Source organism: Aedes albopictus, chromosome 3 (genome assembly GCF_035046485.1).
Source record: "Aedes albopictus strain Foshan chromosome 3, AalbF5, whole genome shotgun sequence".
Lineage (NCBI taxonomy): Eukaryota > Metazoa > Arthropoda > Insecta > Diptera > Culicidae > Aedes > Aedes albopictus.
In genome coordinates this window covers 204,076,249-204,092,149 of record NC_085138.1, presented here as the reverse complement: position 1 = coordinate 204,092,149, position 15,901 = coordinate 204,076,249, and the positions used below count along the sequence as shown (strand labels likewise).

The 15,901-nt window shown below is 35.8% G+C and overlaps 1 protein-coding gene across 1 annotated transcript; it reads right to left on the bottom strand.

Moving 5' to 3' along the window:
- Positions 1-3,638: 3,638 nt before the first annotated feature.
- On the bottom strand, positions 3,639-15,673 carry LOC109404988 (pyruvate dehydrogenase E1 component subunit alpha, mitochondrial). The gene is made up of 6 exons (XM_019677973.3): positions 15,485-15,673; positions 15,371-15,424; positions 4,420-4,984; positions 4,184-4,361; positions 3,979-4,123; positions 3,639-3,917 (listed from the first exon to the last, which is right to left on the bottom strand). Exons 1-6 carry the CDS (start codon positions 15,527-15,529, stop codon positions 3,732-3,734), a joined length of 1,173 nt encoding a protein of 390 aa, XP_019533518.3. The 5' UTR covers positions 15,530-15,673; the 3' UTR covers positions 3,639-3,731.
- Between the last annotated feature and the right edge of the window lie 228 nt (positions 15,674-15,901).

Below are 15,901 nucleotides of genomic sequence, written 5' to 3'. Positions count from 1 at the left end.
CGACTCTGTTTTTTTTCAAATCGATATCTAGCCTAAAATACCAAACACTGTGTGTATACAGACGGTTATAACAAATGTAAATGTAAATGTTGAAAAAAAAAAATAAAAAAAAACATGCCAAATGCAATGTTTATTATATAGTTATTTATCGATTTTTACAGCACCTGTTTTCATTTAACTCCTTACACTTTCTTATTGATTTCCGTTTTTGACATTTTTTTTGCCGATTTTGGCCACACATGATTTTGGCAACACATGACAAAAAATTACCGATAAATCGTTCAAGGATATTACAAGCAGTGCTTTTGTTTCAGTTCTATTTTTTATAGCAGTTACACATTCTCCTTGTTGTCAATGTTCTGCGATGAAGTTGCCCAAGATGCAGTTCTAAATGTATTTTGAAACTCCCATACGCTGTTGGGGATGGCCTTAAATACACAGGAGAGCGTATGTATTTTGGCAGTTTTGTTCTCTTCGTCATGGGGGGTTCTTTGAACCCAGATTTGGCCTCAAATTTTTCCTAACCAAGCTGAGTTATATGACCAAGTTTCAGGCAATTTGACCGACAAAAACCCATGACGAAGAGAACAAACTTGCCGGCAATACCCAAAGTTACCCTAATATAGTCTTTTCTCTCTTCTTTCTAGTATCCCTACAAAAAAAAAACAAAGCTCATTAAGTTTTTTGAAAACGACCATTTTAAAAATCATGACGTAATTTATGAACATCACCTTAGGGGAACGTTTCATAACTTGTGAAAAGTCCATACTCCATATTTCTAGTATAAGTCAGAGAGATTTTTATTTTTTTTTCCTGTTGGGTACATTTCCACTGCGACCCTATATATATATATATATATATATATATATATATATATATATATATATATATATATATATATATATATATATATATATATATATATATATATATATATATATATATATATATATCTATATATCTATATATATATATATATATATATATATATATATATATATATATATATATATATATATATATATATATATATATATATATATATATATATATATATATATATATATATATGCCACATGATTAGTTTTCATACATTACCGTGAGGTCGCCATTTACCGCTCATTTAGCGGCATTTTCGTAAAGTATATGACATTAAAAATCGACGTTTGCGAATATTTCACTTTAATTTACGTTAGCAACTCAACAATTATGTTGTTATTATAGAAAAAATATAAGACGATTGTAAAACATGTTTACAACCGAAAAAATAAAAATTCACATGTGTTGTATCTTGGCTCCTATTACCGCTCATGCATCCATTCACCGCTCATAATGAATCCATTCACCGCTCACTGGATTATTTTTTCATGGAATCACAGAAATTATTAATTTATGAAAACAAAATAACTTTTATTTACCAAAGTATTGATGATTAATGACGTTCAGATCATCCTGTTTTGTCAAAATGGAATCTTTAACGGGTTTTACCTGTTGGATATTTCTTCCGCTGTTTGCCCTGAACAGTTCCCATGTTGTGCTGCAGCGCAGTTTGAAAAATATTTTTTGAGAACGTGATTTCAGGTACACACATATAAAAACTGGTGATATGAAAGTTTTTTAATGTGGCAGCATGTTACATTGACTTTTGTTACGATACTTTACTAACATTTGATCATTTTTGCATGATTGACCCAAAATGAGCGGTGAATGGGGCATGAGCGGTGAATGGCGACCTCACGGTACCTACAGGAAAAATATAGAAAAGGAGCCAAAACTACTCTAAGTATTTATTACGGCGTGTGCCAATGATAGGAACCCTGTACCAGTTATGGACACAATTGTTCAAAATAATTTCCTCTCCCGCTTTGACACACATGTGCACAACAGTGTTTGTGTTAGATGTTCATCTAATCCCATCCGAAGGAGTTTGGATTGTGAAAAGAAGATAATTATTTGCCACTGTGGAATCGAGTTCAGTTCTAGGCCTGCTGGTGACGGAGATAATCGAGTGACTCTGTAGCTTGAAGGAATAGAAGCGCCCGTCTAGCGAATTGGGAGTCGTGAGTTCGAGTCTCACCGGAGTACGTGGATTTATTTTCACAATTCAAATCTCAATTTGTTCATCGAGCACATGTTCTGTTGTGCACATGGATGTCAAAGCATTTTCAACAGTGTAATTTCCCACATGGCTTGGTCAGCCAAAGCAAAATCAAGAAATTGACATTTATTTCTGATGTTTTACTTCTTATATCAATCAAACCAATAGTAGTTTTTGTTCTTCAGTAATTCAACTAAAAAATTGTTATTCGTTAAATTTTCTCATCTACTCGGGTAATGACCCCAATGCACGACTAGGGTTTACGGTCGTATTTATGAGCTATTGTGGAGAATCTGACCAAAAAGGCGTCAACGGTAGAATGTGTCAACACGTGCAAAAAAAATAACAATTAGGTCGACATTTAGAAATGAGCGTGTTTCGCAATCAACAAATATTTAATTTCGATTATTTCTTCCAAAACTATTGTAAAATGAAAATAAACATGTTAATTTCAACGGTTAATTTCAACGGTTTAACGACTTGCCAGTTACTCCATAGTGAAAACAGCTTGTCGAATATAATAATAATAATTAATCAATAAGGTGACTTGGTGCATCACAGAATTTTCATAGGAATCATTGACTTTTCTGGTTTCAATGATTGCCTCGCGTTTTTGAAGTGATAAAAAACGGGCAATTCTGCAGGCAATCAGCAGAAAAAGTATCATCACACTTACCACGAGTGAGCATATGGGACGATATTGTCTATCCGGTTGGAATTAGGACAGACATTTAATCAAAAATAGTAATTTTCTTGGTCCACAAGTGTCGCAACTTTTTCACGACAAGTGCGCTGTGTTGCTGACAACAACGGGAAGGATGAGCACTACTTTTGACATGATTGAAAAAACGTCGCGAGTTGGTCGCGTCACGACATGATTGTGCGACGTCCGGTTTGGTGGCGGCCCGACAATATGCGCTTCGGTGACTGAGTTTTATCACTTTGAAATTTCTAGCGAGATTTCAATGATGCTGATGACGGGCTACGCGTCCATAAGTTTATCGAACTTTCATCGTTCAGCTAATCTTACTATTAGGTATAGGCTGACCATCCATCCCGTATTTAACGGGACAACAAAATTTTCAAACACTCGTCACTAGAGCATAGTTATTTTTTTGCAAATTTTTTGACTATTATTCGTTCTTTCTAGGTGAAACAGCATTATTAACAACATGCAGTTCTGTTTTTGGACATTAATTTACTTTTTGTTGAGTATCCGAAATGTGTCCCGTATTTAAACGAGTCAAATCTAGTCAGCCTATTTAGGTATCTTACTCCAAGCAAGGTCATCAGACTTATCGCACTTACCGAGAGATGTAAAGCACGATTTTCATACTTGTTTTTATGGCATAAAATGAGCAAACAGGTTTAAAAGTGTAGCTAAACAATAAACAAGTAATCAAAACTGATTTTTCCACTAAACCAATATTTGGTCTACATAATCTCGATAACCGAAGTAGTGGAGCATACTTAGCTTTCATTATAATGAGCAAATAATTCACATTTAATGTATGTCATCGTGTTGCAAGTTACACCGCTGTTGCGAATATCCCCGTTTGACGGTAGATTTATTGTCGAGATAATTCCAAATGTATAGGTTTTTAATTTAACAATTTGCATTCATTTAAATCCATTACATATTAACGGCTTTGTTCAGTGAGCTATGTTTTAACCAGGAGCTTGGACTCGCTCCTCTGATGTATCCTTCCAAATTGTTGGCGTAGACATCAGTGCTCAATTCTGGCAAACCTATTTCTGCATCAGCCTTAGCAGCCGCGGTTGCCTCGTCGACCTCCTTTTTGATAGCTGCATCGATTTTCTACAATAAAAATGCATAATTACTGCTTTTTTTATAATTCGTAATGTTTGCAGGGATTTACCTTAAGCTCATCAGCAGTTACCAGACCTGCATTGACTATCTTATCTTTGAAGGACGAGATCGGATCTCTGGTTTGTCGAACTTCTTGGACTTCATCACGTGTTCTGTAACTTGTTCCGGGGTCCGACATTGAATGACCAGAGTATCTTTTAAAATATAGCTCAATATTAATAGTAATTCAACAAAAGGTAAACGATCTGTAGTACCTGTATGTGTGTACTTCCATTACCAACGGTCCATTCTTCAGAACATAATCGATAGCAAAGTCGGTAGCCAATTTGACTGCTACAACATCCATACCATCTACCCAAAGTCCCGGCAGAACGTCTCCTCGTTGGAAGTAATTTGTGTTGCAGGACGATCGATCAGCGCTTGTACCCATTCCTAAAACGAATCAATTATCTTCATAAAGTCAAATGAAATTGGTTCCAAGTGTTATTACCGTATCCGTTGTTTTCGCATACGAAAATGCAAGGGAGGTTCCATAGATATGCCATATTGTAGGCTTCGAAGACCTGTCCTTGATTGGAAGCGCCATCTCCGTATAGCGCCAAACAAACGCCGTTGTTGCCTTTGTACTTGCAAGCCAGTGCGACACCGGCACCGAGTGGTACCTGAGCACCGACAATACCATTCCCGCCGTAAAAATTGGGAGCATACATATGCATGGAACCGCCTTTTCCGCGTGCGCAGCCACCCTGTTTCCCGGTCAGTTCGGAGAGTACGCCCTTGACGTCAACTCCCATCAGATGCGTCCAGCCGTGAACGCGGTAGGCGGAAATGATGTTGTCCTGGGGTCGCATGGCCGCGTTCATTCCCACAGCACATGCTTCCTGTCCCGAGTACAGATGGCAGAAACCACGAACGATCTTTTCTTTGTACAAATTACCAGCAGAGGTCTCTAGCCTTCGGATTCTTTGCATAGCCGAGTAATACGCAAGGGCCTCATCTCTAGTTACCGTCCTGGAGGTAGCTGGTCCAGTTTTCAAATTGTGCAATTTAAAAGGCTGTGGAAAACATTAGCAAACAAATTTATGTCGGTATATAGTTCATAATCATTTGGCTGTTAGTTTTATCTTCGCATCTTAGACATACAGTGTCGGACAAAACAATAAGACCACCAGCCATTTTTCATACAAAATCATCAAGTTTGACGATGTAATGCTCGGTTTCTGGTGAACCGATTTGGCTGAATTTTTGACAGTCGCCATGGAGTTACGTGAATTTTGATTTGTATATAATTGATTGAGTTCTGTTAACTACATCAAATGTAACAGATATACGAAACGACAAAATAATAGGACCACTTTCAGATTGCCACTATCAAAGGATGTATATGTGTATCTGATACTTGATGATTGATAAACAAGTACTAAAAATTAAGGATGCAATTTAAACTTTGGGACATTTTTATTGAATTGACCACAAATAACCATCATAAAAATCTGGTGTTGGAATTTTGTCGCACTGTATATCTGTAACTTTTGATGTAGGGATCATAATTCAATCAATTTAACACAAACCAAAATTTTGGCCATTCCATGTCGGCTGTTAAAATTTCAGCCTAATCGGTTTACTAGAAACCGAGTACCATATCGTCAAACTTGGTCATTTTGTATGAAATAGGACCGGTGGTCTTATTGTTTTGTCCGACACTGTAAGTGGTAAATGGTTTAATAACATATATTTTTATATGCATACATCGGGCTCTGTATGAAGGAAGGGGAAATCTTGTCCAGCCTAATTTACGGAGTCCAACAATAAGAATTGTTTTTGTACAGACTCGATTCGCTCCTCTTGCGTGACGGAATTCGGTGATCAAACTATGCTGCAATATTCAGGTATGGATCTCACATATACAATGTTTAAAGTTTTATTGTGTATGGCTCGTGGAAATTGCAGCTAAAACGTTTGATAAATCCGAGCATGTTATTTGCCTGGTTAATGATCGTTAAGGACAATGGAAATTCGCGATTTCGCTAATGCCGGGAAATCCGCGAAATGAGGCCATGGCCGCGAAATATAGGAAAACCCGTGAAATATCGCGAAATTAAACATTGAGAAATCAGCCGGGGCCCGTGGCGTAATGATGACACGTTCACTTCTTAAGTGGATGGTCATGGGTTCGATCACCGTCCCGGCACTTGCATTTTTTTTTCGTCAGTTGCTCTTCTTCCGAAATCGGCTCTAACGGACCCGGAAGCTTGGATATCGGCTAACTGCAACTCATAATGGATCCCCAATCGGACTGGAAAAGGATCAAGAGCCACACATCAACATCCTCGTGCTCTACATTCTACCATGGATAGGGTAGTAAAGTGACAGCAGCGCTAAGAAAACTAGTTCGATATAGTAAAATTAGAATAGAATACATTTAGGCGCTGCACAAAGTGTAAGTGCAGCAGCCAATTGGAATTGCTGGCGCAGTGCCCTAGTGAACAAAAGAGGTGTAAATTAGGGTGCACACTGTTTCCAAAGGCCCAATTTCGTGATCGAAATTGTTTTGGGCATGAAAAATTGATTTTAGAGGTTTGGTGACTTCGAAGAAATTGTTTGGTATATCAGAACCCTTCTTTTGGAAGTATTACTAATGTGATTAATCCACCTAAAAGTGAGATAGAAATTCGATTTTTTTTCATAAGTGAAGATAGCGTGTTTATGTCTTCAGCAAAGTTGTAGAAAATGTCATTTTGAGAAAACTTGCCGAACAAACTTTTGCTCTATCTGCTCAATTTCTAGAGATATGGGCCATTATTTATGAATGGCCCCTTAAAATCAGTTTTTTTGTTGTAACTTTTTCCAGACATTTTTGGGAATTTTTAAATGTTCTACAAAGTTATTTAATATGACAAAATATGTATTTCTTCTGAAGACGGCAACATTGTATCTATGATAATTTTTGAGATATTTACTAATTTATTTTTAAAAGTAGCATTTTTTACGGTTTTGTGACATTTACAGAGGCAAAATGGGGCAAGATTTGTCAATTGAATATGAAAGAAGTTTATGATAGGTGTAAATTTTGTTTCAACTCAGACTGGACACTTGCTTCCTTGACAGTAAAATTGAGCTATGAAATATTTTAGTTCGTAACTGAAATTTTCAAAAAACTCAAAAAGTATTGAAGATAGGACTTAGTCGTCTTTAAAGAAAACATGCATTTTATCATATATAATAAGTTTATAGAACATTTGAAAATTCCTAAAAATGTCTGAAAAAAGTTACAATGAAAAAACTGATATTTAGGGGTCGTTAACAGAAAATGACCCATATCTTTCAAAACGGAGCAGATAGGACAAAAGTTTGTTGCAAGAAGTTGTTTGATAGACAAGAATCCTTCTTTTGCAAGTATTGCTTTTGTGATCAATTCACCTAGTAGTGAGATGAAAATTCAGTGTTTACCATATGTGAATATAGTATACTGATGTCTTCAGGAAAGTTGTAGGAAATATCATTATAAGAAAACTTGCCGAACAAACTTTTGTTCTATATGCTCTATTTTGAAAGATATGGGTCATTTCCTGAAAACGACCCCTAAATATCAGTTTTTTCATTGTAACTTTTTCCAGACATTCTTAGGAATTTTTAAATGTTCTACGAAGTTATTATATATTATAAAATACATGTTTTCTTTAAAGACGGCAAAGTTCTATCTTCAATACTTTTTGAGTTTTTTGAAAATTTCAGTTGCGAACTATAATATTTCACAGCTCAATTTTACTGTCAAGGAAGCAAGTGTCCAGCCTGAGTTGAAACAAAATTTACACCTATTATAAACTTCTTTCATATTCAATTGAAAAATCTTGCCCCATTTTGCCTCTGTAAATGTCACAAAGCCGTCAAAAAGGCAATTTTTTTAAATAAATTATTGAATATCTCAAAAACTATCAAAGATACAATGTTGCCGTCTTCAGAAGAAACGCGTATTTTGTCATACTAAATAACTTTGTAGAACATTTGAAAATTCCCAAAAATGTCTAGGAAAAGTTACAACAAAAAAACTGATTTTAAGGGGTCATTCACAAATAATGGCCCATATCTCTAGAAATTGAGCAGATAGAGCAAAAGTTTGTTCGGCAAGTTTTCTCATAATGACATTTTCTACAACTTTGCTGAAGACATAAACACGCTATCTTCACTTATGAAAAAAAATCGAATTTCTATCTCACTTTTAGGTGGATTAATCACATTAGTGATACTTCCAAAAGAAGGGCTCTGATATACCTAACAACTTCTTCGAAGACACCAAACCTCTAAAATCAATTTTTCATGCCCAAAACAATTTCGATCACGAAATTGGGCCTTTGGAAACAGTGTGGGGTGGTTGAAGAATAACAAAACGTTGGGAAAATACCTTAAAAATTTCCAACATTTTCATAGTTTTCAGCATGAAATGGTCGATAACTTTTGACAGTGTAAAGCAATTCACGATACGGAGTCCACGTAATGGAAATTTATTGCATTTCAACTCTATACTTCTTTTTTGATTTTAATCGAATTTGTTACCTCTTTACGATCAAAAACATGAGGCCGCGAAATTTAAGAATTTTTGCCGCGAATTTCCATTATCCCTGAATTGATCGTATTGTAGTATTGTAATGGTCGATGAATGATAGCTTGGTATCTATTGCAACTCCTAAGTTTATTATTATTTCGCACTTCTACTACTTCATTTCTTTTGGATATTTTTATAACTGGTGTGTTTCGCTGTCTACTAAAGGCAACCGATACAACAAAAATATGACATACTCGGCGAGAAATGTCATGAACGATGATGAGGGAAAATTGACACCTGTTGTTCACGAGTTAAAAAGTAGATTGAACTCTCGGAGAGAATTAACTAAATGTAATTACGAAATTATTTCACCAAGAAGCAATTAAATTCACCTATCAGGTATGAATTTTGCATTATCGAAGCAAGTTTACCAAGAAAGTACGATTTCAGGATGATTCCACTTATTTTTTAATTGAAACAAAATTTCTAAATAAATCTTCCAAGTTATTACTCAAAATGAATATAAACGAAAAAAAAAAATACTTTGCTAGGTGGTTTTGATCATTAAATGATTGAAAATTATTTTCAAACAAAAGAGAAGGTATCCTCTGCTACAAGGTTAATGGGTACCTACTACCACGGTGAATGGTGATCTACCACGGAATCAAGCGACTCGATTATTGTCGAATATTTAGATGCATGTAATATTTGCGAATGTTTTACCTCCTGACTGTAGTGTCTACCTAGGTACAGATGGTAGCATCGGAAGTACTGTAATGTGTACCTTCAGGTAGTAAGTAACGTTCTACTTTTTAACTTCTTGTCTAGGCACGTAACATATCCCTATAATAGATTTTCACTGGTATATTGTTTGTGCAGTTGAAAATCGGAATTTTTGACGCGCGAAAGTCGACGTTTCTCCTAAATCGTGCGTCAGACCGTAAAATGGGGTGTTAAGGGACGGAAAAATGTTTCGTTCCCATTAATTTAATGGGTTCTACTTCTTAAAACTATCAGGAAAAGCAGTCTGATCATTGTCTTGCTGCCTGCTACGCATATAGATTACAAAATTTGACGAGTTTTTGGAAAAATTGAAGATATTTAACAAAATGTGAGAATTTTAGGAAAATATGAAAATGGGGTGTTGAAGAATTTAAGGGAATGAACACGGGGATGCTACGGTGATCTGATTTTGTTGCCGCTTATCACGCGCAACCAGTGCTCACTAATACCAACATTCACTCAATACAGCAGCGGGAGGGAATAAAGAAAAACGCACTTTGGCGAACAAAGTTTGCAAAAAGAGGTGTTGTGTGTCTTTTCACAAGCAATTCTCTCTGTAGGAACTTTACCTAAACATCTACACTCTGAAATTGAAAATTATCAATCAATGCCGCTTTTTCAAGATCAACACTTTTATTAGATCGAATGTGATGTAAGCGTTTTGCACCGATATCCCTCGTAAAAAGGTAAACATTCAAATTTCACGACTGTGTTGGTGAATATTTTGGCTGGAGCATAAATTTATGCTCCACGTAAGGAGGCACAATCCAGCCTGTCAAACTCCATAGTAAAAAAATAGGTTGCTGTCCCCTTTGGGAATGAATGTAAAAGTTCTTATATTTCAAAGAGAGATTAAAATGGATTAATTGTAAACTGTAGCTGTAATATTTCTTGAACATTTCCGAAAAAGATTACCATCATAGTCCTGAAAGTGCAGGGACAGTTTCATTGTCATCTACCTTTATATATGAGTTTTTTTTGTTAAAGCCTCGAAATCTGAAAAAAATACCGTCAATTGTATCTCAGTGGCTTCAATTTTTAACAAACACATTATTCACAGTTACTTTTTAGAGTAACCAAATTGTATAGTTCAGACTGACCAACAGGTTGTAAACTAAGGATGTGTATTTAAAAAATATGTATGAGAAATTTAATCCCCTAACACCCCACCAGTTTATGAAACCAGGCTTTTTTTCACAAAAATGTCGGTGTTCGAAAACCACCTTAGTTACATCAAATATTTTACCCAAGTTTCGTTTGAAATGAGTTGTAGAACACCTTACGATTACTCACATAACTTTTTAATAATATTTCTGACCTCACAAAGTAGCGACCTCAAAGGTAGCGAAATTGAGAAAAAGCAATGCCGTTCTATTTTTGATGTCTAGTGTCCAGTTAAACACGTATTTTAATGTGTGGTAATCCTTTAAGGATTAAGGCCCGGATTTAAGAGGGGCCAAAGGGGCAAGTGCCCCGGGCCCCCCCGATTAGAAGGGCCCCCCAAAAATCCTGAATCACTATATATTTACTAAAACGAAACTATTAAACATGCACTTCAATAGTGTATGATTATATTTTATGTCCTAGAGTAGTTCTAATAGGGATCTTTAAGGGTGTCTACTTATCCAGATTATTTCTTAATCTGAATTTTAACTTAAAAATCCTAAGGTTTATATTTTTGATAATTTTGTATCAAAATCCAAAGTTTCATAATTTTGGTGAAAAATATTTTGCTCTTTCGATTGAGTTAAAAAAAACTATATTTTAATTGGCTTCTTAAACGGTGTTGAAAGAATCCCATGTTCTGAATCTGCATGCCAAACTGAGCCGAAATCCAAATTTTCATAAATTTTGGTGCCTGGGATCCTATTTAAAATTCAATTTGAAGTTTGTATGAGAGCGATTTGTCGAATCACCCCTCGTCGCATTTTATACTGGACGGAGCTGTCAAGCAGTTGCCCAGCTGTCAAAAGGTGATTCCAAAAAATATCTTTGAAATTGATTCTAGGTAACAAAACGAAGTACTAAAAATCTGGAAAAAATCATGGTGTTTCAGAAAAGGTGCTCTTTCGTATAAAAATAAAAAAAAACAATGTATTTTTCAAAATCAAAAACCCAATTGTTTAACAATCCAACTGTAGAATTGAAGTGTGTTTCCCAGAATGACTTTTTTAATGGATTGATTGTAATGCTTTTTTGCTGCACTTATAGTATTCAATAATCAGGTAAAACGAAGTTTTTTTCTTAAATTTTGGTATACACGTGTTTTTATCAAACCCCATGAAAGTTCTTGTTCAACTCAGTAGAAAAACTTTTTGGAACTTATAACAACAAAAAAGCGTCTCTAACAAACAACTGATTAATACCCATCCTGATGAAGATCGTTGAGGACTGATGATGGAAAAGAGAACATAATAATTCCTGGAGATGTTCGAGAAATTCGGGGGGAAAGAGTCCTAACACAGACAAACAGACGTAACTCTTAGAGGAAATTCATCAAAAACTTTTGCCCGGTGTCATTTTCATGAGCACACTGCCACCTGTTGGTAGAACCGCGCGCGATACTGTCGGCCATGATGGATTTTGATTTGACGTTTTGCTGACACGCACACTACTACACAAATTGCCTGTAATTTTCGTTTGCATCATTCAGCAACGTGTACACTGGCAAACGCCAAAGCGATCGAACACTAGCGCATCTGGTGGAACGATCGCGCAAATCAAATGAAATTTGAATTGATCGTTAAATGCATGTGCCATGCCGTTTTTAAGAGTGTTACGTCTGTTTTTCTGTGGTCCTAACTTTGTTCATTCGTAGAATATTGTAATCCTGAATGCAGCTTCTTGACATTTTAGCAAAAAATATGTAAATAAATGTTCGTAACATTTTTTCATTTATAGTCACTGATTATTCTCTGATAAACTGTCGAAATTTTGTAGAATTGCATTGAACAATGTATACTTTTAGAAGGACATGAGAAGAACGCATTTTTCGGCATTAAGGTTTTAATACATTATCATGAAACATTGAAAATAAATAAAAAATGTATAATTCGAATGAACAAAACAGTTATGTGACATACTTTCTTTCTAAGCCGCAAAAATCAGCAAAAAAACTTGAATGGAAAAGAAAACGTTATAGCATGGTTTATATATTCAAAATCTTGTTTTTAGGGGCCCGCATTATAGGCTTTTCCCCGGGCCCCCCGAAGCCTAAATCCGGCACTGAATCCTTATAGTATGCCTTTATTTCCAACACACATTTAAAGTGAATTTGTAATAAGTAAATCAATGTTTCAATGGTTTGGTGATTTTTCAAAGTACAGGGTGCGGCAGGAAAAAATGCGAAAAGTTCAAGGCACTATTACACGCTGAATATGGGATATATATGACTATTTTTTCATGACAGTGTATCAGTCAATGTCTATATTCTAGCACTGAAAAATAAAAATGAACATATTTGATGTTTAACATGTGATAATGTAGGCCTAATAAGCGGATATCAATAAACTGCGCGCCCAATGGTCATTAAACAAAATGACTATAACAGTAACAAAATTAGCTCAAATTCGATTAACAACCAGACCACACTGATCCAGAGCCATGTAGTTTCACATACCAGATGAAATAAGTACATATATTTGATGATATTGTGGAGAAAATCAAAAATTTTGTTTTATCAGATGCGAGATTTAGTGACCTGTGTGATTTTCTGCGGTTTGAAAATTTTGGTTGTCTTCATCTTCGGGCGCCGCCCTGTAAAGGTTAGTGACCAAAACGGGAAATTTTTTAATTAACTTTTCAGAAAACTAGCCTATTATAGATCAAGGGACGTTGAAACATAGATTGGTTAATGCCAAATGGACGAAAATGAGGTTTGAAGTTGAAAAACACTTTCGCATTTTTTCCTGCCGCATACTGTAGTGTGTTAAGATGAATCCCTTAACACCCCATGAGTTCGTAACACCCCATTTAACGGTATGGATTTGGAAAAAAAATGGATTGTCGCGTGTGGGGAAACTTCGGGTTTCAACCGCGACGACAATAAATACCGGTGGTTGCTTTATATGCGGATGGTCATGGGTTTGATTCCCAGCCCTGTCACTTCGTCAGTTGATCTTTCCCCGAGAGCGTCTGACACTGACCCTCTTCTGAGCCCCACGGCTCAAACGGACCCGGATACCTGGACATCGGCGAAGTGCTACTCATAATGGACCCCTATTCGAACTGGAAAGGAACAAAGGTGCTCATCATTCTACCATGTAAGTAGAAAAGTGAAAGCAGCAGAAAGGCAACCAGTTCGATAAAGTATAATAGCATACATCTAGGCGCGGTATAAAATGTAAGTGCGGCTGTCAATTGAAATCGCTCACGTAGTGCCCTAGTGGACAAAGAGCTGTAAATTAGGTTAAGTGATAAAGAATAAAAAAAATACCGGTGATCAGTGGACCACATCACTATGGGTGATTACCATACAAGTAGGTGGACGAAAATATTTTTATCATTTACTAGCTGTCCCGGCAAACTTTGTCTTGCCGTCTTGTGGTGGTTTGACAACTGTTGAGCTCAAAATAGCACCGCACTCTAGATTGATTTCATTTCAGTCAAGTTGATTTCCTTCCCAGCTCATAGAAAATCAGTTCTTTTTAAATTTTGTTACTTTTCTAGTTGATTTTCGTTACTTTTTATACATATAAACACAGCCACCATGAAAACGATTCGAACCGTGCAAGAGCAATCCTAATCGGTTCAGCCGTTTGTGAGTTTTGTTGTCTCAAAGAGATTTCAAACTCATTTTTATATATATATAGATAGATTTTCGTTTTCTGTGGACTATCGAAATATTTCGTTAATTTGATTTTTCAATATTTCGAGACTAATTTTTGATAAGGGCGTATAAACTTATTGATTTAAAGTAAATTATAATTTAAATCGATCCGTACTTTGATTGCAAATCAAAAGATTATTATTATTTTTTGATTTTCATATATGGAACTGTCCATAAACAACATGGAAAAATATGAAAGCGATACAATTGGTATTGTTATATTAAAGAAATATTAAATTGTACTAAAATGGCTTATTTTTTGAATAGCCTAATTCCAAAGTTGCGCAACTTATGCGCAAACTTTTTCACCGTAACTTTCTAGACTAGACCCTGATTATACTTCAGAACTGCTGGGATTTGCGCAATTCAGCGCAAATAAAAATGCTGCTGATCAGAATATTTCATATTTGCGTTGTTTCAATGTTTCAACCCCTTTTAATGATTTTTTTTTATAATTTAGTTCTGTAAATAAATTTTGTGTTTTATTTTTTTTTCTTACAGCTTTTTTAGTAACCTTTTCAATAATGTATTGTAAACTAAGGGGTTTCTCATGAAAAAATGGTCGAATTGATTTCAGATAAACCGAGCTTATCCGTCAAAAAGTTATATTTCTCGTTAATTTTTAACTTCGATATTTTATATCTCAGGAACGCAACGTGCTAGAGACTTGAAACTTTGGGCTTTTCTTAATTGGGATGTTTCCTTACGACAAAAATATAACAAACAAATTGGTGAGGGTCATTTTTTCGTTTTTTGTCTGCCTGATATCTCATAGTGCGCACGGCAGATACTGCATAAGCCTTGGACTTGTTAACATGTTAATTGTTTTTCATTTGAATGATATGAAACTGACACCTACATATGTCTAAAGGGCTTACAATTTCCGATGTTCAGTTGTTTAGAATAGATTACATAGTACATCTACGTATGTACTTTTTCTTCTCTATGGCTCTTCGTCCCGACTGGGACTTGGCCTGCCTTTATTCAACTTAATGTTCTTTGAGCACTTCCACAGTTATTAATTGAAGGGCTTTCTTTGCCTGCCATTGCATGCATTTGTATATTGTGAGGCAAGTACAATGATACATTATGCCCAGGGAGTCGAGAAAATTTTCCATCCGTCTCCGGATTAACCACTAGACTAACTGGAGACTCCATCGACGTATGTACCTCGAGCCGAAATTTCACAAAATTTATGACTCCCAGTAAAAAAAAAATAAAATAATATTTCCCACGCTCTATACAACCGTTTACCCGATTGACCTTCAGGACGAAACGATCACTTACCTTGGTTTCGAATTTTGCCTCCGTTGCATAATTTTTCGCACTGTTTAGCGGTGCCTGCAAAATGCAATTGAATTAATCTAGTTCGGCTGTCGGACCGAACAACACCTTTCCTACCTTCCTAAATAACACCGGCAACTCCGCTACGAACGTGCGAAACATATTGTAAAGTACTTTTTTCGTTATTACGATGCACTAAATGATAATTGAGACTTTTTTTTAGTGGAAGACGATGCACCAGATAAGGCCCGACTTTGTGGTGCAACTGCAAGCAAGTGCGAAAGCAGTACTACTCGGTGCATGTCAAATACTACGGGGGACATGCAACAGGGCAAGTATAGATAGATATAGCTCTATCTGTGCTCTAATACTGCACATGGTCCATCTTGGTGTTGAAATGGATGCAATAGTATGATGGTAAACTATACTCAAATCACTAAAGTGTGATGTACACAGATGTTTTCTGTTGCACATGACGCAAAATGATGCATTTTTTGTTTTTAAGATTTGCGTGTTATCTCGTGTTTGTGTTCG